This window comes from Diabrotica undecimpunctata, chromosome 9 (assembly GCF_040954645.1).
Source record: "Diabrotica undecimpunctata isolate CICGRU chromosome 9, icDiaUnde3, whole genome shotgun sequence".
NCBI lineage: Eukaryota > Metazoa > Arthropoda > Insecta > Coleoptera > Chrysomelidae > Diabrotica > Diabrotica undecimpunctata.
In genome coordinates, this window is record NC_092811.1 from 6921749 (window position 1) to 6942949 (window position 21201).

At 32.9% G+C, this 21201-nt stretch overlaps 2 protein-coding genes across 5 annotated transcripts; one reads left to right on the plus strand and one right to left on the minus strand.

The window, feature by feature from the left end:
• Positions 1–875: 875 nt before the first annotated feature.
• LOC140450121 (uncharacterized) lies at positions 876–20643 on the minus strand. 4 transcript variants are annotated; one of them, XM_072543560.1, is made up of 6 exons: positions 20464–20643; positions 12742–12933; positions 10019–10143; positions 6537–6828; positions 1447–1875; positions 876–1269 (listed from the first exon to the last, which is right to left on the minus strand). In XM_072543560.1, exons 3-6 carry the CDS (start codon positions 10111–10113, stop codon positions 958–960), a joined length of 1128 nt encoding a protein of 375 aa, XP_072399661.1. In that variant the 5' UTR covers positions 10114–10143; positions 12742–12933; positions 20464–20643; the 3' UTR covers positions 876–957. The 4 variants fall into 4 exon arrangements, with proteins under 4 accessions (XP_072399661.1, XP_072399660.1, XP_072399658.1 ...); XM_072543559.1 differs by lacking the exon at positions 12742–12933; XM_072543557.1 differs by lacking the exons at positions 12742–12933; positions 20464–20643 and adding an exon at positions 20297–20331.
• LOC140450120 (uncharacterized) lies at positions 2156–4317 on the plus strand. The gene is made up of 2 exons (XM_072543556.1): positions 2156–2181; positions 3257–4317. Exon 2 carries the CDS (start codon positions 3257–3259, stop codon positions 4301–4303), a length of 1047 nt encoding a protein of 348 aa, XP_072399657.1. The 5' UTR covers positions 2156–2181; the 3' UTR covers positions 4304–4317.
• Positions 20644–21201: the final 558 nt, after the last annotated feature.

Below are 21201 nucleotides of genomic sequence, written 5' to 3' on the forward strand. Positions count from 1 at the left end.
ATACTATCGCTTTATTCGGCATTTTTGTTTTATTTTCAAAACCGATATTTACATAAAGCTGAAAATTCTACAATTTTACTGCTTAAGAAAACAACTTGATTATTATGGTAAACAGCAGTAACTGCTGAATTTTCAGCCGAAAACCAAGTACCTAACACAATTTTTTTGTTTGTCAAAAATTAATAATTAATAACAAACAATTGTCAAGCAAAATTTATTGACAAGCAATTGTCATATACTGATCCCAATGCTCTCCTGCTGATTTGATGCTTTTTAGTTAACCTCAAAGTGCGACCCGAATTTAACGCAATCTGGCTAACAATTGATCAAAACCTCTTTGTCTTTTTTTATTTAGATTAAAACAAATTTATTATTTTTCTTAATCTTTTGGGCGTTCAAAGGTGCTATGAGATCTTATTCACCGTAACTTTCATCACTGCTTTGATGTATTCCAAAAGTCATGTAGCTTCCTAACTACTGATGAATTTTACTGCTTTTGACAGTATTCTGTAGCTTCCGTGTCTTTTATTAGTATTCAAGATCAAGGCTCAACCTGATTTATCGTCTTTCTTTAAAAGAATTGCTGAATTTGGGCAACCAAAGTGTCCAACATCGTTTGTATCTGTAGAAATCTATTTACAACTAACATATCACATTGTTTCCAATAATGCATAGTCCGAATAATACTAAATAAAAACGTAAATGATATAAAAAAATTTGAGCATGTGTTGACATATGAGAGCCGTATAGTTAGTTTGGCTAATTGTTGACAGTTGACAGCCGCCATATTAGATTAGCCACGTAATTGTGGCAAACATCTGGCGGCAAACATCAAAGCATGCCAATAAAAGATCAAAGTGTGTATTTATATAAAAGAAAATGTGTTTTATTTTGGATGGAACGATAACAGCAAAATAAATTCAAGTAGTAACCATTTAAAAGCTAGATCTTAATTATTTAGAACGTCTGATTCCAAAAGTTGGTCAAACATCTTTTAACATCTTCATCCTCTATCAATCCAATCTTTTTCGTAATATCTACATTTTTCTTAATCTTGTACGTCTCAAACAAAACTGGCAATTTGACGGCATTATACAATGAAATCACTTCGTCGATTGAGTTTTCTCCAATCTTTCCATAATTTTCCTTAAAACTAGTTTGCTGATTTGAGTTACAAGTTTCTAACAATTTTACCGCCAACCACGAACAGTAACCTTGTTTGATGTTAACGTGCTGAGGATGATTTCCAAATGAATCCAAAAAGTCGGCCTAAAAAAAGTAACAAAATGTTAGGTGTATACATATTATATAATAAACATTAAAAAGCACATTATAATACCTTCTTTATTTCGATATAATTAAGTTTTCTGAAGAATAAGGTACTTAAAGAAAGAAAAAAGGAAAATGATAGAAATAATATGTTTAAAATTCTGTAATTTTACTCACCTTAATTTTCTTGTAAACAGCAATTTCTTCAATAATATTCCTTCCTTGATCTAAATAATGTGTAGGATCTAAGTTTGCTAAATAAACAGCGCATTTAAGAGGCCAATTAAAGCAACCAGTAGCTATTTTATACTTGGCTATCCTTTCAATAACATTCATATGAAACCCATTTATGTCCTTACTAATTAATTCCAAGTTATGTCCTTGAAAAGTCGTGTAGAGACAAGAATGAAATAATTCGATGAATCGAGGGTAGTTTGGATGGTCCTTGAAGTACTTTTTGAGTAGTATGAATATGGAGGTTTGTAAAAGACACGTGTCGTTTGCTACAAGGAGTCCTACGTCATCTAGTGAGTGCCATGTTTTTGAGTTGTTCCGAGTTTCTACATTGTTAATTTTGTCGCTAGCCATATACATTATGCTTTGGATCTGCAAAAGATTTAAAATTATATGAACGTATTTAATTAGGCGGTAAAGAAAAATGCTAGGCAAAAAGAAAACTCCAAAAAGGAAAACACTCATATGTCAAGGACTGCCAACTTGCACATGACACTAAGAAAAATAGCCAGAGTTTCTATCAACAAGGGATTAGGACAGAGGAGGAGGATATCTTCTTGGTGTGCCTTGTTAAAATACCACAATTTCCGCTTGATTTTAAAAGTGACATAGGTCATGTCAAATTGTAACTACAGAATAAGTCAGTAGAGTTCACTTGATGTTGTTCGTTATTGTATTGTAAGTATTAAACAAATTTTGTTTTAATTTACTAATATTTGTATTTTGAGAACGATTTCCGAAGTGGAAATTGAAACGTCAGTAAACGTACTTTAACCTTTAATTGTGGCTTATTCCCATTTAAATAGTAATTACTTTAAAATGCCACAAGGAAATAGTTTCAGAACAATATGATAAAAATATAAACAAAAGCATTGACTTTATAATAGACTCTGGTGCCACAAATCATTTGATAAATGCAGTTCCAGGAAGTTTTTAACGGAAATTAAAACTGTAGCTCATAATATTAGTGTGACAAAGCAATGTGTAACCATAAAAGCTGAAAAGAGTGGCAATTTACATGGTTTAAGTAAAGTTGGTGTTAAACTCAATCTGAAAGATATTTTACAGTGCAATGAATTGGAATATAATCTGCTAAGTTTAAAGAAAACTGAAAATTATATGTAAAATTTAATAATACTGTCATAAATATTAATGCTTTTGTAGACTTTGAGTTTGCTTACAATATTATTAATCGGAGAAGTGTAAGTGGATTTGTATTGAATTTTAATAGTAGGGGAGAGGCGGGAACAGTGACACACAGGGAACAGTGACACATTTAAAATCCTAGTAGAAAATATGTTAGCAAGTTGGTGATATTGTGGAATTTTACAGTTGGTATAATAAGAATACTACTTGTCTTATAAAAAGTTGACAGAATCTGTTGTGTTTGGAGAAAATCGCATGTTTGTGTTTTGTTAGTGCAGAAGTATTTTGTCAAGGGTGTTTTTAGTTGTTTACTACGAGGAAACAAACCTGAATTATTGGATTGTGTTCTGGGTCGTAAAAAAGTCGTATAAAATGTAAGTAATAGCAACAAAATTTCTTTAAAATCTTTGTAGATTAACAAAAAATTTACAAATTTTTGTATAAAACAGCATTGTGGGTACAGTGACACGAATATTGATAGGGAACAGTGACACGATGTGTCACTGTACCCTTCTTGTGAATTTCATAAAATCTTGACAGCAAATGAGTGCTAGAAAATCATATTAGGGTCTAAGAAGCTTTTGTTAATTATGAATTTACATTACAGATGGTACGTCAGAAGAAAACGGATAAGACAGTGGGTAGATTCAATGAAGATTCTATGAGGGAAGCAGTCAATCTAGTTATCAGTGGTATATCAATTCGTCAAGCTGCTAGAGAGAAAAACTTAAGCTTTAAAACCGTAAGCAGATACGTAAAGAAATACAGAGATGATCCCGAATGCCGAATGGCTCCTAACTATAAAATAAACCAAATATTTTCTTTGGAACTAGAGGAAGCTCTCGTTGATTATATCATAACGTGTTCAAAAATGTTTTACAGTTTAACAATTACCGATTGTCGCAAACTTTCATATGACTTAGCGAAAGCAAATAAATTAAAAATTCCAAAAAATTGGGAGGAGGAAAAAAAAGCTTCAGTCGACTGGTATAAAGGATTTCGCCATAGACATCGTACAATATCCTTAAGAACTCCAGAGGGATGTAGTCTAGCAAGAGCAGCAGGATTCAATAAAGAAAATGTAAACTTATTTTTTAATAAGTTGGAAATAGTTTTGCAGCGACATCCAAATTTTTCAAATGGATTCAGAATTTACAATTTAGACGAAACCGGAACTTTGACAGTTCAAAACAATTCGACAAAGGTGCTAGCCAAAAAAGGCACTAGACAAGTGTCTAAAATTCAAAGCAGTGAAAGAGGTACACTTGTTACCACATGCTGCATTGTAAGTGCAAATGGAAGTGCAATCCCACCCGTAATGGTATTTCCGAGAGTCCATTTTAAAAGCCATATGTTGGCAGGAGCGCCATGTGGGACGTTAGGCTTGGCTACGAAAGCAGGATGGATGAACACAGAATGTTTTATTGAAGTTTTAAAACATTTCATTAAACATACTTGTAGTTCAAAAGCTAACCCTTCACTATTAATCATGGACAACCATGAGAGCCATATATCTCTTGAAGCTATCATTCTGTGCAAAGATAATGGGGTCACTGTTTTGACTGTGCCTCCTCATTGCACCCATCGGTTGCAACCATTAGATGTGGGTCTGCTAAAACCGTTTCATATATTTTACAACGATGCTTTAAGTTAGTGGGAAAAAGCTAATCCGGGCACACCTGTGACAATCTACCATGTAGCATCATTTGTGGGACTCGCTTACCCCAGATCTATGACACCTGTAAATATATCGGCAGCTTTTAAAAAAACTGGAATATTTCCCTTTGACCGTCACGTATTTAATGATGATGATTATTTCGCAAGCCAAGTTACAGAACGACCATTAGTTAATTCACCAAATATTGATCCAAAACCATCTACCTCGACAGGAGGTACCACAGATAACTCTATCAAGAACCAGGACGTAACTCCATTACAGAAATTGTCACCTTCATCCACAAGTGGAAGAAAATTGACATTTGTAAGTCCATCAGCTATTCGTGAATATCCAAAAAAAAGTCTGACAATTTCGGTTAAAACTAGAAGAAAAAAAGGCAAGACTATGATTGCTACTGACACTCCAGAGAAAAACGAAATTGAAAGTAATAGAGCCAAAAAAGCGAAAACAGTTAAAAGAAGCATAATCTCAGAAGACATTAAAAACAATGATGATGTTATTGAGTCGGAAGACGAAGATGGTAAAACTTATAGTCTCCATAATTCTGACACGTCATATTTTCAGATAGTGATGATGAAGACCTATGTGATTTGACATTAGATCCAGCCAAAATTTGCGACATTAAGATCAATGATTTCTTATTAGTGAGACTCAAATATGAAGCCCATTCCAATAAAGAAATCGAAAAATATTATATTGGGAAAGTTGTGGTGATAAACACCATTGGTACGATGGAAGTCAGTTTTTTACGTAAAAATTCAAAAAATGTCACATGCTTTGTGTTTCCATGTGTCACAGACATTGGTGTTATATTCAACAACCAGATTATAAAAATTTTGGACCATCCAAAAATTAGCAGGGGTCGACACTTTTTTCCTAATGTTAAAACGGACTTGATTTCATAGAAAACAACAAGCATTTATAATATTTTTCTATAGATCAATAATAAAGATACGTTTTTATTGTTTAATTAGTCCTAAATAATAATACTTACATATTACAGTTGAAAAATGTCTTTGTGTCAGTGTACCCTTCATACCAGGGAACACTGACACAATGCAAAGTTTCAGACTTTTTTTTTAAATCTATTTGTTTTCTTAATTTATAGCAATGTAGTCATTCATGATGTATTTGCAACACAATAACACGTCCAAATTGATATTTGCAAGTAAAATCCTATTAATGGTCTAGCGATGACTGAAATTCAAATTTTTCTGTGTCACTGTACCCACCTCTCCCCTAATATTATTTTCTTCAAATTAAAGAAACAGTCAGTTGTAGCAATTTCTAGTACTGTGGCAGAATATGTTACTTTGTCATACTGTATAACTGAGTGTCTCTTTCTTAAACAGTTACTAGAGGATATGATTTGTAAAATTGTTGATCCAATAGTGATATTTGAAGACAATCAGTCATGCATAAAGATTGCTTGCACTTTAGAAACAAAACGATCTAAACACATAGATGTTCGTCATCACTTTATTAGAGATTGTGTTTTTGAGAATAAAATTAAACTGGTATATGTACCCAGCGAACATCAGTGTGTTGATATGATGACAAAAGCATTATCTTGTGTTAAGTTCAAAAATTTTAGAGGCTGTATAGGTATCTGTAGTATTACTATCGATAGTGATTGATACTTTTCTGATAATATTGTTTAATAATTAGTTTTAAGTTATTTTGGCGGAATTGAGGGGAGGTGTTAAAATACCACAATTCCCGCTTGATTTTAAAAGTGACATATTTCACGTCAGATTATAACTATAGAATAAGTCAATAGAGTTCACTTGATGTTGTTTATTATTGTATTGTAATGGCCATTGGCTATCAAGATTCTTATTATTAAAAGTATTGTTTTACTGCTTTGAATCCAGTAATCACTTCATGCCTATCTTGATTTGTCTGTTTATCTTGTCTGCATCAGCTCGTAAAAGCAGCACATAGGCCAGGTTTGATACCCAGCGCTGGACCACGCTCTCCAAATATTTTTTCTTGCAGGATGACTTGTAGGAAGGATGTCGAAACTCTTCATTCTTTTGAGGATCCTCTCATTTGTGACTCATTCAGTCCACGGTACCTTCAGTATTCTCCGATATAATCAAATTTTGAGATCTATTTTGACCTACCTTATCCGTTTGAAGGTGTATTTAGCTTTTGCAATGCGGATATAAGTGTATATAATTACAATGATAATTTTGAAATAACTTACCATTTCTCCTAACCATCCAAGTAAGTACGCCTGGTTAATAGTTTCTTCATTCAGTTTCTCTGGTCTTTCTAAGGTTTTATAACACATGACTGTCATGCAAGGTACTTCCTTATTTCCAACTAGTAAAGAATACTCTATCATTCTTTGATATCTCATCTTGAAATCAGGTTCTTTCTCGAAAACGGAATTTTCAGTAAGGTCTTTGATGAATATTGGAAATATATTAACTGCTGGCGATACGAACTCATTATCAGTTATGTTGGATTGTAAATGAGAAATTGTAGATTGGTGCCTTAAAATAAAATAACAATTGCACAAAACACGAATTGCAAAGTTAGCCACTTTTTTCCTTGTATTAGCGTTCTTAAACGTACAGAATATCGAATGCTGTAGTTATACATTCAAACTTTAAATTGCATTAAAGATCATTGATAAAGATAATATCAACTCAGCTTATTTTTGACAATATATTTGAGTTTGTGTACTGTGACTCTTCTGTGTTACCACGTTGGCATTATTATAATTTTTTTAACGTAATAATTCCGAAACTTATCCTCGCAAAAGCCCAAAAGTCACATGACTCTTTTTATTATATCTGTGACGAATACTTAGTGTTAAATCCTCAACCCAATATGACATATTTTGCGTAGATTGTACATTTTACATAATTTGGACGACATCTTGATAACCGAGAAAAGGTTTGAGTTCTCACAAAGAAGTTTGCAAAAGATGTGTAGAGGATCTTTCTGGAAAAGTTTCCGCTTTGGGGTACCTATAGAATGATAAGAGCAAAGAAACCATAGGGACGACTGCCAAGTTAGCTCAAGTGATCTGAAAAGGTTCAACTAAAAATCAAAGCATTCCATTTCATCCCCAAATCTCTCCTCAACTATTCACCCTCTTCCTTATAATGCAGAAACACTTGCAACAAAGCCCACTGCTACCTTAAAAGAGATAACAGACTCAGATGAAGGTGAAGTACAACCTGACGACGAGCAGGATTCAAATACTAGACCAAAATTGGAAAGTTAAATTATTTGGTGAGAGACTATAGTCTTTTCGATGATGATGAAACTCAAGAATAATAATTTATTACTACCTGGAAAGTTTTTTTTTGTTATCTTGACATATATTGCCAAAACTAGATCAGCAATATTAAAACTAAAATACTACTAATATACTAGAAATAACAAAAATAAAGATAGTCATAAAATTAACCAATATTTTGGTCTAAAACGTAATGGGGAAGACAAAGTTTCGGCTTCTTTAATAAAACTGTTCTGAAGCTATTTTCTTGTGGCATTTTAAAGTAATTACTATTTAAATGGGAATAAGCCACAATTAAAGTGGCGCCTGCTCGTGTGACGCCAAAAATTCAACTCAAAATCAAAGCTTTCCATTTTATCCTCAAATTGCTCCTCATCTATTCGTCTTCCTCCTTATAATGCAGAAACACCTGTACCTGAGTCCGCTGCTACGTTAGGGGAGATAACAGATGCAGATGAAGGTGAAGTACAATCTGAGGATCTCGGGACTCGAGAAATTCTGACTTTGAGAAGATGACACTAGACCTAAATTGTTCTCCCAGTAAAGATAAATAATTTGATGAGAGATCATGATCTTTCCTATGATGCTGCTGAGTTATTTGGATCCAAACTCAAGATTAACAATTTATTACTATGTATCTGGAATTTATTGCTTTATCTATCCAAAATCTTTTGTACTGTTCAATGATATTCCTTTATCAACACAATTTATATTTGCTGATCTAGTGAATAAAATTAAGGTATCTATCATGGTTACCAACTTTCTGAAAGGACATAGTAGATGAAGAAGGTGTTATAAGGATAGCTTTAGAAGGATATGTCGATGGTGTAACGGTGTATACAGTGATGAGTGCCTTAAGAACCGGCAAAATAACGCAAAAGATAGAAAACATAATACGTTGTGAAATAAAAAGAGATGAAAGTAGTAGAGGTGGGAAACTGTCGATAGAAACCTCTAATTTAAATTACATTATATTAGGACTATCGATAGTTTCCAACCTTTAGACGTTAGCTTATGAGCTAGTTGACTTCAGTCATAATATTACAAGTTTGACGTCGAACATTAACATTTTTTAAATTTCGCATTAAGTAAAAACTAATTGAAGGCAATAAAGCAAATTTAAATAAACAGTTTAATTAGTAGTAATTTGATAATTAATTCTGTGTTGACGAATACAGAATAACAAGCTATGATAATTCTGTATTGAGAAGAGTGTATGCGACGTCTCAAATCATAGTTTATTATTGATCAATAGTTTAATTTTGGATAAAAAAATACTCCTACTTAAACTGTTTTTACTTACATTACGTGGTACGTATTACTGTGACTGAAGTCAACCAGCTCATAAGCTAACGTCTAAAGGTAGGAAATTTTCGATAATTCTAATGTAATGTAAAGTAAATTATAGGTTTATATCGATAATTTCTCACCTTAACTACTTTCATCTCTTTTTATTTCACAACGTATTATGTTTTCTATCTTTTGCGTTATTTTGCCGGTTCTTAAGGCACTCATCCCTGTATATGACAATATACTTACAACATAAAATGAACAAGAAATGTTAGATCTCCTGAGAAAAGTTCAGTGGAAAAACATTAAAGTTGGTCTTAAAATTAATAAAGAAGACGAAAATATTGGTGATAGATCTAGTCAACAATATTCATCTGAGTAACCACTGGCAGGAATACCAGATAGTAGATACATTTTCGAATCAAGTATATAGTAGATAGATTTTAGAATCTAGTATACTTAACAATGGCAACTGCGAGGCAGAAGTTTGGAGACGCATTGGTGTGGCGAAAAGCCTAACTAAAGTTTGGAAAGACGAGCCTTTTCAATGCTCTTGTATTCTCAATATTTCGATACGAGGCAGAAACTTGGACTTTTGCGCACAAGAACACCAATGAATGTTTGAGATGTGTTATAAGAATGCTGCGCATACCTTGGACAAACGCTTCCCTTCTTCAAGTCAACTTGACATTAAAAAAAGGCTGTCCACAACATGTTTGCAGCAAATTCTACAGTTCTTTGGCTACGTGGTTCGCAGAGCTGATGATAATTTAGGTAGATTAATTAACTCAGGAAGCGTTCCGGGATGAAGAGAAAGAGGACCAAGCTCTTGATCTTCCACCCTTTCTCATTCTACGAAATTCTTCTAAGTAATTTGTTGGGAGTATTGGAAAAATTCATAATCCTCAATTATGAAGAAACGAAAATAGAGACAGACAGAGAGAGAGAGAGAGAGAATATGTATTAAAACTTAAAAAAAACGAAAGAGCAGAATTAAAAATTAATAATAATGAAGAAGGAAGAGTGAAGAGATGGCCTCAACTGAGACGGGTTGATGAATAAAGATAAAACCGACAATTTGTCTTAAATGAAAATGGAAGAAGATACTTTTAAATAAACTTTTTATACATCGCAAAGGTACTTACCTTTTTAGTTGATAGGAATGTCTCTTTAAAGTAATACTTTTCCCAAAATTTAATTTTGTCGTAAATTTTTCTAAAAACTTGAAACTGCCACTCATATTTCCTACAAATGTTCAGCCAATATGGTACTAGAAAAGTTTGATACTTTATTTATAAACAAAAAAGATAAATAAAAAGGCAATAAAACTGAGATATCTTATTTAAATATTGAGATCCTATCCATCGATTTTTTGTAATATTTACGGCCATGTATAACCACCGTTTTCCTTCCCTACGAGGGGGGTTTTAGGTCGAAACCCGGGGGTAGCAGTGTCAAACTTTTTTGAATATTTTTGAGGTCCTAAAATTAACAGCAAAATCAACGACTGATGTAAGGTGAACCCGTCGAAGTGTGAACTAGTTTTCAGTTAGATGATTTTTATGACATATTTTGCATGATTTAGGAGATGTTTTAAGTCATGATATTTTTTTCCTAGAATGCTTACGGACTTTACTACATATACTTAAATTTGGGCACGTTGGTAACATCAGATGTGGAAATTATGTTAAATTTTTTTTTAAGTATCCATGGTTCATGGTTTTCTCGTCAATTTGGGGTAAGTTTGACAATGGACTTTAGCTTACAACAGCGTGTGTTATTTTTGGGGCAAGTGAAAACAATTTAAAATTCCGTGTCTTCTATATCAGGCCAAAAAAAGGTGTTTGGTTGTAACGATGTTCTGATCGTTTAACAGTTCGAACCGTGGGAGTTTCAATATTTGCGTATCCACTTCTACGACGAAGCTCTGTAGAGGGCTTCGAATATACTGTCGAGAGCTCCTCTACTTAAGTCCATTTTCGGGTTATGGACTTGGAAAATATTTATCTTCGGTGTCTTGCCTTGAAAAAGGCAAGATATTTCTTACATGACAATTTCTTCGTCGAAATAAAAACACCAAGTTAAGTTGAAACAATTCTCGGCCACAGAGTATGGAAAATAAATGCAGGAAGCAGAACCCCGAGAGCACTAAGCTCTCGGAGAGCCCGTGAGGGACTGACCTGGCTGACCTGAAAATCGCCAGTATTTATATGCGCTGTTCGAGCGATAAATAGGGATTTCCAGGCCAAGAGCCAATGGGAAAATTCGAGGCGGGGCGATGCGCATCGAAGGCTAGGCTCCCTGACTCGCCGGTGTAGTGAACCTGCGAGCCAACCCGGACAGAGAGATTTCCGTATTGAGGATCATACTCTGTCCTTAACCAAGCGGAACCCACCGGTATTATGTATTGAACGTTACCGTGGGTCCGCTATTTCATTTCTTTATTAGTAATAATTAGTTTCTTTTCTTTTATAGTTCGCCGGGGAACTCATTCATCGCGGGACCCAGATGGGGACGTAGAATTCATTTTATTTTTATTTATTGTATATATACTAAATCAATAGATTTATCTTTATTTCAAACCTGTGTTTTACTGAGTCTGTTGCCCCTAAAGAGCTACCCATCACATGGTACTACTCTTTTTATATCTTAAAAAGCAAATTTTTCATTTATTTTCAATCTTGTTATCAGTGTTATGTCTAACAGCGTTTAATAGCAGCTCCTAAAAACTTATTTTTAAAGAACTACTATTTGGAGTTGCATCAGAAATATTGGTTGTATGGTTTTTCACAATCTGGTCTTTATTTACCGATTGATCAATATTGCCGGCGGTAATAGCATCCGTATTAGTATTTGCGGTTTCAGCTACAACTATTATTTGGTCTTCTAAGCTCTTTTGTTCTTTCCATCTTCTTAGGCTTTCAGGGTAGTATTTTTCCTCTGGTATGACATGAGGGTTAAATAGATATATACTAGCTTTTCTAAACCCGTTTTTGATAATTTCTACGCTTACGTTTTTCCATGTAGTGCCTATCGTCAGAGAAAACTCTTTTTTTTGTAATTTTAGACCAGTATTATGTCTTTGCCAGGTTACGAGTTGTTGGTCCCAAGCGTCTTTTAGAGACTTAAATACGGCTGAATCCAAAGGCTTCAGAGAAAGTTTGATGATTGTGATATCATTCTGTGGTGCTAATGCAACTAGTTCAATACTAATAGGGGTACTATGACCGTCATCTATCAACAGTACCGGCCAATTTTCTCCTAACGCGGGAATAAACGTTTTTTTAAAATAATTAAAAAATACGCCACTCTCTATATATCCATTGGGACTGGCTGCATAAGCAGTTCCCGGAATGAGTTCTTGTTATCTGGTAGCCAGGGATCCCAAATATTTTTTCCCTTGAATACGATTAGTGGTGGTGCTTTGGTCCCTGATGTAGACACTGCTGAAATAACCATGGTGTTTTCTCTTCCAGGACCCGAAGTAGTTCTGGAACTTGGTTTACCTTTAGCTCCCACGACTTTGGTTTTTTTGGGGACGTGAGAAATGGATGTTTCGTGCATATTCCACACGAGTTGCGGCTTGTCCTCTAATTTTAGCTGAACTAAAGTTTTTTTGAGAATATCAAAATATTCTTTTTTTTATTTTTTTTAAATAATTTTTTTTTTTATAAAATAAAGCAACTTTTAGGAATGCAATGATAAGAGTTAAGAGTTTTAATGATTTTAAATTATATACAGTATATAAATATAACACTAATGTTGGTTAAGATTTAAAGGTAATTTAAGTACAAAAACAAAATGTACAAAATAGTATCGAGTTTGTATTTACTAACAAAAGTTTGGTATAATTAGGTGCTGTTCTTACCTGGTGCTTGTAAAAATAAACTAATCCTCAGAATGTTTAATAGCCATTTATCCAATTTTAACTTTCACCCATCAACAAAAAACATTCTTTTGATTGGGAATACTATACCATTTTGGTAATGTACCTTCTTCTCTTTTAGCAATGTTTATTAGATATATAAAAATTGATGTATACTGTTTTTATCGCCTTTTTCTAAAATATGGGATATGATGTTTTATAATGCCATTTGCAACTTGCTAAGGCGTGGATTACAATGTTGCCAATAACGCCACGGCACTAACACATTTTTTTTTGGTGGATTTTGTTAGTTTTCATGAAATTGCGTAAGCTTTACATTGATCACGACCCCTTTTGTTTTATTTTAATTGGTGTGAATGTAACAACAATCCATGCATACAATATCTTGAAACACGTATAAATGATCATTAAAAAACCATAAATAATACAAAGTATTTTTTTGAATAACTTTGTTTTTTGGTGTTTTAAAAAAAGCCAGGAAGTAATGTTAATATAAAAAATAAAAAAAAACTAAGTATAAAAAAGTGAATAGCCAAGTCAGAAATAATAACTCCTACTTGAATGTTTTTAAACAAAAAATATGAAATATTAAACAGAATAATATTTTTATAATAATAGTCTCCCGTTTTATACCGCTGTCGCGGCTTTGGGAGTATAGCAGGGTAGTCTGCTATATCTAGGGCCTACGGTATACAAGGAAGGTAACATGGCCAGTGCTACGCTTCAACTTAAATATTTTTATATTTAACAAATTTAAAATCTCTGCACATGTCATGAAAATTCTTCACATCAAATTTTCACAGTTGCTACAAAATATTAATTTTAGGATTCTACGTTCAAAAATGAGCAAAAAAGTTTTTATGTGCGTTGAGAGTGGTCCATGATTCGTATCCAAATCTCAGGAATGGTAAAATAAAGATTATGTATATTGTGAAGATGGTTAAAGGTAAATGTAAAGAACTGATCTTGGCATATTTTTATAAAAAGGCATCTGCAAGTGACTCTTGAACGCTTGAACGAGGAGTACGTCAATGGTGTGTTCTCTCCCCAATTATTTTTAATATACAATAGCACTAAAGGCCTTAGAGGCCCATGGCTTAAAAAGTTTGTGCTTTCTTCATTTTCGCTTTCCTTTATGTACTGAGATCTTCTCTGGCTCGATATGTGATTTTTCTCCATTCTTTCTTGTTATTCATTTTTCTTTTCTGGCCTTCTAGTCCAATTTCTTCCATATCTTTTTCTGCCTCCTGATTCCATCTATTTTTTGGCCTTCCTTTTCTCTTTTTTAAAGTTATAGTGTAGTTCAGTACCCTTTTTGCAGTCCTCGTGTTCGACATCCTTTCTAAGTGACCTCGCCATCTTAGTCTCTGTGCCTTTATGACTCCTATTATGTTAGGTTGATTATATAATTTCTTTAACTCATCATTTGATCTCATATATCTTCCTCAGGATTTTCCTTTCCCATATCTCCAGTAAATTTTGTTCATTTTTTGTCATTGTCCATGTCTCACTGCAGTACGTTACTATTGGTTGTATAGTTGTTTTGTATAACTGTATTTTTGCCTTTCTTGATAAAAACTTGCTTTTCAACATTCCACTAAGAGCATGTACACTTCTATTGCCTACCATTATTCTAGCTTGTATTTTTTCTTTAATGTTAGGTTTGCGTGATATTATTGTACCTAGGTATGTAAATCTTTCTACCATTTCGAATTCGTATGATAATCTTTCTTCTACTTCTACCTTAAACTTTTGTCCATCCCTGAACTGATCTGTCCACTGCATAAATTTTGTTTTAGTTTCATTTATGTAAAGTCCCATTTTCTTTGCTGCTTTTACTATTCTCTGTACTATCTCCTGTAGCTCTTTTTTTCCTCTTGCCAGCAACACTATATCATCCGCAAATGCCAAAACTTGGTGTCTTTTATGATATAGGAGTCCTTCTCTATTGATTTTGCATTATTTTTTCTAGGCATAAATTGAAGAGTAATGATGACAAAGGATCGCCCTGCCCTAATCCTTCGTTTACTATAAATTTGTCCGATACATGATTGTTTACTTTGACTCTGTTTTCTGTATTCTCTAAAGTAAGATGTATCATGTTACGTAACTTTCTGCTAACTCCCAGTTCCTCAAGGGTCTCTTTTAATTCCTTCCTTTTTATTCTATCGTATGCTTGCTGGAAGTCGACGAATAGCGCTATCGTTGGTAAGTTGTGTTCATAGCTTTCTGCTTGTAATTCTCTGATTATGAATACTTGGTCCGTTGTGCTTCTCCCTCGTCTAATTCCGCACTGATATTCGCCTATTATATTTTCAACTTCTTTTTCTAGCTTATCTTTTATGGATTTTGATAAGATTTTATATACGGTATTTAGTAACGCTACTTCTCTGTAATTACTGCATTCTGTTTTGTCTCCTTTTTTGTGTAATGGGCAAATAATGGCTTCCTTCCAATCTTCTGGTATTCGTTCTTTTATCCATATCTAATTTATGATCTTGTATATCCAATTATTTAGCAGTTTTCCACCATATTTCATCATCTCTGCTGTTATGTTATCGCTTCCAGGGGATTTGTTGTTTTTCAGATTTTTTATGATTTCCTCGATTTGTTCTTTGCTGGGTGAATTATCTTCTATGTCTTCTAAGTGTTCGATTCTTGCTTCTGCTTCCATACATTCTCTTTGGTTTGACTTATTATTGCCATTTAGTAATTCATCAAAATACTCTTTCCATCTTTCGGCTATTTCTGCTTCCCCGCTTATATTATTTCCTGCTTTGTTTTTAACGAATATGGGTTTTTGTTGGAAACCTTTTTTTTTCATTTCTAGCACCTTGATATAGGTTTTTTATTTTTTTATTTCTGTAATTCTCTTCTATTTCTTTTAGCTTATTTTCTATGTGTTTTCTCTTCTTTTCTCTCAGATCCCTCTTTACTTTTTGTCTTTGCTTCCTATATCTATTCTTTGTCTCTGTTGTTTCTTTCGTGATCATTTCCATCCTTAATGATTTTCTTATTTCTATTTCTTTTTGGCACTCTATGTCGAACCAGTCTTTCCTCTTTTTATTCTCTTGTTTATTACATTCTTTTGCTGCTTTGTTCATTATTTGCTTTATGCTTATATGTTTTCCCATTTGTTCTCAGTTTGCTCTTCTATTTGTATCTTTTTATGGTATATGGTATATGTTATATGTTGCTTAATTTTGATGCCCACCATGTAATGATCTGAGTCGGCGTCTGGTCCTCTGTATGTTCTTATCTTCTTTATACATTGCTGTTCTTCTTTTTGGGCATGTGGTCTTGAGCATGTGGTCTATTTGGTTTTTAGTCTTTCTATCTGACGATATCCATGTTTCCTTGTGTATTTCTTTTCTTTTGAAATATGTGCTCATTATGATCATATTTTTTTCTCTTGCGAAATCTATCAGGAATTATTTTTAATATAATATGCTAAATATATAATCCAATCTTCGCTAGAAGAACGTCCAGAGCGAGCAAAACTTAATATCATTGTGATAAATGGGTATGCAGATGATATGATGATCTTAGCAAAAAATAAAGAACAGCTCCAGATACTAATTAACATACTCCCAAAAAACATTAGTTTGAAATTACTATCATAAAAACAAAAACGTCAGTTTTCAGCCGAGAGTTACAAGTTTGACATCTTGAACACTACCTGTTTCTTTAAACTTCCTAAGAAGCTTCCTCAAATTAATAAGCTCTCGATGTAGGGCGATCGGGCTACCTCTCACTAAAAAGACGTTCCGCTGCATGGAAATTATTTTCACATTCACCAATTATTAACATAGCTGCTACTTTGTCAGCTACAGTACGTACCATTATGCCTTTGTAAAAATTTAAACGTCTCGTTAAACAATAATTAAACTAAATATTAACTAAGAACAACTAACTAAAAACAACTTGACTAAACTTGAATTGACTACAATAAGCAGAAACAGAAACTAAATATTCAGGTATAAACGCTTTTGTAAACTAAAAATAACTACAAAATTGACTAAACTAAGTAGAAACAGAAACTAAATATTGAGCTATAACCGCTTTTGCAAAGTAAAAACGACCAGAGAATTGACAAACGTTAATTTTTTTGACAGATAACCAAAGACGGACGTTAGAATTTTTATTAATTAAATGCCAAACTAGAATTTTAGTATTTATTTAGTTTATTCGTCAAAATCATCTTAAATCCAAACAAAATTAGTATGATTGAATAGGTATATTAAAATAATACTAGTTTCGCATTTAATTAATAAATATTTTAACGTTCGCCTCTGGTTAATTGTCAAAAAACTTGACGTTGACGTAAAGACAATTAGAGAATTGAAAAACGTCACCTTTTTGGCAAGTAACCAGAGGCGGAGGTTTTAATATTTATTAATTAAATGCGAAACTACAATTTTAGTATTATATTTAATTTATTCATCAATATGAGCTTACACTCAAAAAAAATTAGTATGGTTGAATAGGTATTTTCAATACCTTTCGAACAAGGTAAGGTCCCATTAAAAATTATCTGTCACAGTTTCGCTGTAACGTCATCTGTCACTATTACGTCACCTGTTATGACTAGTTAAGAAGCCTACGTCTGTTTATTACCGCCCTCCAAATTTCACTATTACAAGTAAAACTGTTCAAAAGATACGAGGGGGGAACGGATTTTTGACTAGAACTCTATATATGGAGGTACAAGAGCTAAAAGATATAACTAGGTGACTGAAGAAATCAGAAAAAAAGACGTCTAACAATCAGCTATACAAAAATTATATCCGTGTGAGAAGGAGAAAAAAAAGATTTAGACGAATTTTTAATAGTAAATTATAGTTGAAACATTTATTTGAACTAAATAAATATATTTTTTAAATTGTACTTATGTAAATTGTATTTTTTAATAAAACGTTTCTTGCCATTTGTAAAAGATACATTTATTTAATTAAGGAAAAAGGCGCCAAATGTCGCCTGGCAAAATTTCCAATGTGTTTTAAATGTATCCATTATTTTCGAATCCGGAGAAAACTAATAAACATTTTTGAAAAATTTAAACGCAGAATGAAAGATTACATTATTACTAAGATTACATTATTACTGAGGGCAGAAAGTCCCTGAAAACTTCTACAACGTTTATTTTAATATGTTATGTGTAATGTATACCTCTTTAGGACTGTTGGACATAACATAAAGCTACTTACGATAGGTTTTATTAATTTATTAAGCTTTATAAGTATTGTGTAAATTAACATTATTTCAGTTCACATGTAGTCCATAACCTGAGTCTATTGTCATGTGTGGTTGTCCTGTCACCGCTGTCACTTGAGGTTCCGTTTGCCAAGTGCAACGTTGCCAAGTATATCCGTACATGAAAACCATACATAACATTATGTAACAGGGGTGAAAATAAAAGAGAAAATATAGTATAATTTTTATTGAAAATATTGCATGCAAAAGAAACTTTTTATTTATTCTAATAAATATTTCATTCTGCCTTTAAATTTTTCAAAAATGCTTTTTAGTTTTCTCAGGATTTGAAAAAAAAATGGATACATTTAAAACACATTGAACATTTTGACAAACATTTTGCGCCTTTCCCCTTTAATATCTTACGATTACAACTACTATTACTTATCATATATCATTACGATTAGAAAACTATTCAAATTCAAAATAAATAGGATCAACTTCGGAATCCGAGTCGTCTTGAGGGTTAATAATTAGCGGTTGTGTCTCTATGGTCGCATCAATTATTTTATCAAGATCACACATTTTTTGTTCTTCTTCTATGACATGTCTTACTGCATCATTCTAGTTTTGTTCTGTAATATGTTGTAAAGACTCGTATAACAATTCACGTACAGCTTGTATTTTATATGACGTATTTTTTCTAGCCACATAACTTTTCATTTGTGCTCAAATGAGTTTAATTGGATTTATTTCGCAGTGGTAGGGTGGAAGTCTAAGGACTGTGATGTTTCGACTTTAAGCCATTTTGTCAACTACGTATTTCTTGAACTTAGATTTGTGTTGCCGGGCAATTTTTAAAAGTTCTGCTTTTACCATTCCATCTTCGTAAGGCAGATACTTATTCCGCAGCCAGTCAAGAATATCCTGTTTCTTCCACGCAGTCGTTGGAAGTCTTTCTACTAGTCGTGAATGATAAGGTGCATTATCTAATACTATTATTGAATTTGGTGGTATGTGTTCAATCATCTGCTCAAAATACTCTTCGAAAACATCAGCTGTCATCTCAACGTGATAGTCTTTTGTGCTTTTGGACTGAAATTCCAACAAACCATGCTTAACAAATCCTTTTTCACTGCCAATGTGAGAAATTATTAATCTATTGCCTTTACCAGAAGGTGGGGAGATACCAGTAGACCAACCTTCCTTAAAGGCTTGCCTGGAGCTTAATATATTTTTATCTGACCTAATTTTTTTTAGGGTATGACCTGAGTTTATCCACGTTTCATCCTGGTAGAAGCTGGGCCTTCCTTCAGCCCGGAATTTTCGTATGGATCTTACATAATTTCTTCTCCAACATATTATCTCCTCCCGGTCAATCAAAAGTGATTTTCGGTCTGATTTCTCCCACCGGAAATTTAATTCTTTTAAAACTTGCCACAATTTAGTTCGTCTGTTGCGTACTGTTCGTACGCAACAGTACCGGTGTAAAACTTGATGATGTTGATGATGAAGCCATCACAAACAATCCAACAAAACGAGCACGAGCGAAATGTACGTATATGTTCGTAGGTATATGGAATAAAAAATCACTCACGCACTGCATATAATTCGCAAAAGAAATATTCGAGACTAAACAAAAAAATTGTTTTCGTTCGTAATAACTTCACCCTTTCAAGTTAAGTTTCGAATATAAACTGAACAGACGGGGCACGTGGCCAAAGCCGGCATCTTTATACCCATTATATTATTAAAAAACTGGGCAATTCCATCCTAATTATCTTGCAACGAATAGTACCTTCGGATATGAATTCCAGGTTTTCTAGTAAAGTGATTAAACGCGAAGATTAGTATTGAAATATCCAAAGAGATAAGGTATTCTTATTTACAAAATTGTTAATGGTTAAATTCTTATTTTTATTAATATAATATAATAACCAACATTAGCCGCAAAAGTTTTAATTGTTTTTTTGATAAATATATTAGTATTAAAATATTATTAATATTATATATAACAGTATTAAAACATTATATTATTATTTAATGAATAAACACCTCAGGAATGCCTATGATTTACGACCGTTTTATGAGTTTGAGGCACATTTCGTGCTCTCAACAATTTGTAAACCGAGAATAGAAAAATTAACTTAGGTATTTGTAGTAAATATCAATAAACAGAAACGAGGATGCCCCACGTTTTTGCCATAAGGATTATCTAAATTTTATAAAATGTAAAATTATTTCATGCAATACAGATAACTATTATTTTATACCTATTTGTCAAAAAAACCAAAAAAATATAATTTTATGGACCGGTATATATATAATAGATAACAACATTTACCTTTTTATAAACGATCCTAAACAAACCAACACAACTACTGAATAATAATGCAGCTGGTATATTTAAAACATAATTATAAATACAAAATTATAATATATTACCATTATATTACTATATATAATCTCTGGTGTTGTCTTATTTATTCAAAACCTTGAATGGGTTATTACCTTGTTATGACGGTCAAGATTCAACGGGTTAAAATAATATGCAACGAATATGCAACGAGTTTACAGGTAAACCAGAGAAATAAGCAAATAAAAAGCCTGCTCGCGACACTCTTTGATGCAGGCATTTAATCACTGCTTTTGATCAATTTAGTAATAACTATTGAGCGATCAATTTTTATGAAATATGCGCATAGCTATCGTGACCAAACTGGTAAAGTAGCAAATGTACAAAATTTACGTATCTGAGCTAATACACTAAACAGCTGTGGCTTGTCAAGATGTATATTCCAGTAAATCAGCGAATGTGCAGGTCCAATATTTACGTCATTGTTGTCTATTTTTAGTTTAACGAATCTACACCTACGAATATGAATATTCGATCGGTAAACAAGCGAATGTCTCACATTCGTACTTTTAACAAAGTGGCATATTATTTTGAAATTTTAATTGGAATTGGAACTTACATAGTGAAGTGAGACTTCCTAATCTCAGTACTGTAACTTTAATCTTGTGGTGGGTCGAATTTATTTATTATTTATTTGCAGCAACCTAATGATAATATTGGTCTTGAAACACCGGCTAGAAGCAGTGATCCCAGTGATAGGCCTACTATAAATGATAACCGCAACACAGCACAAAATCAGAATCATTTATCGCCAAAAAAGCGAAAAGTATCAGAAAATAGTGTTTATACAAAACAAAAGACTAAAAGGTCTCGAGTATTCAACCGTAAAAGGA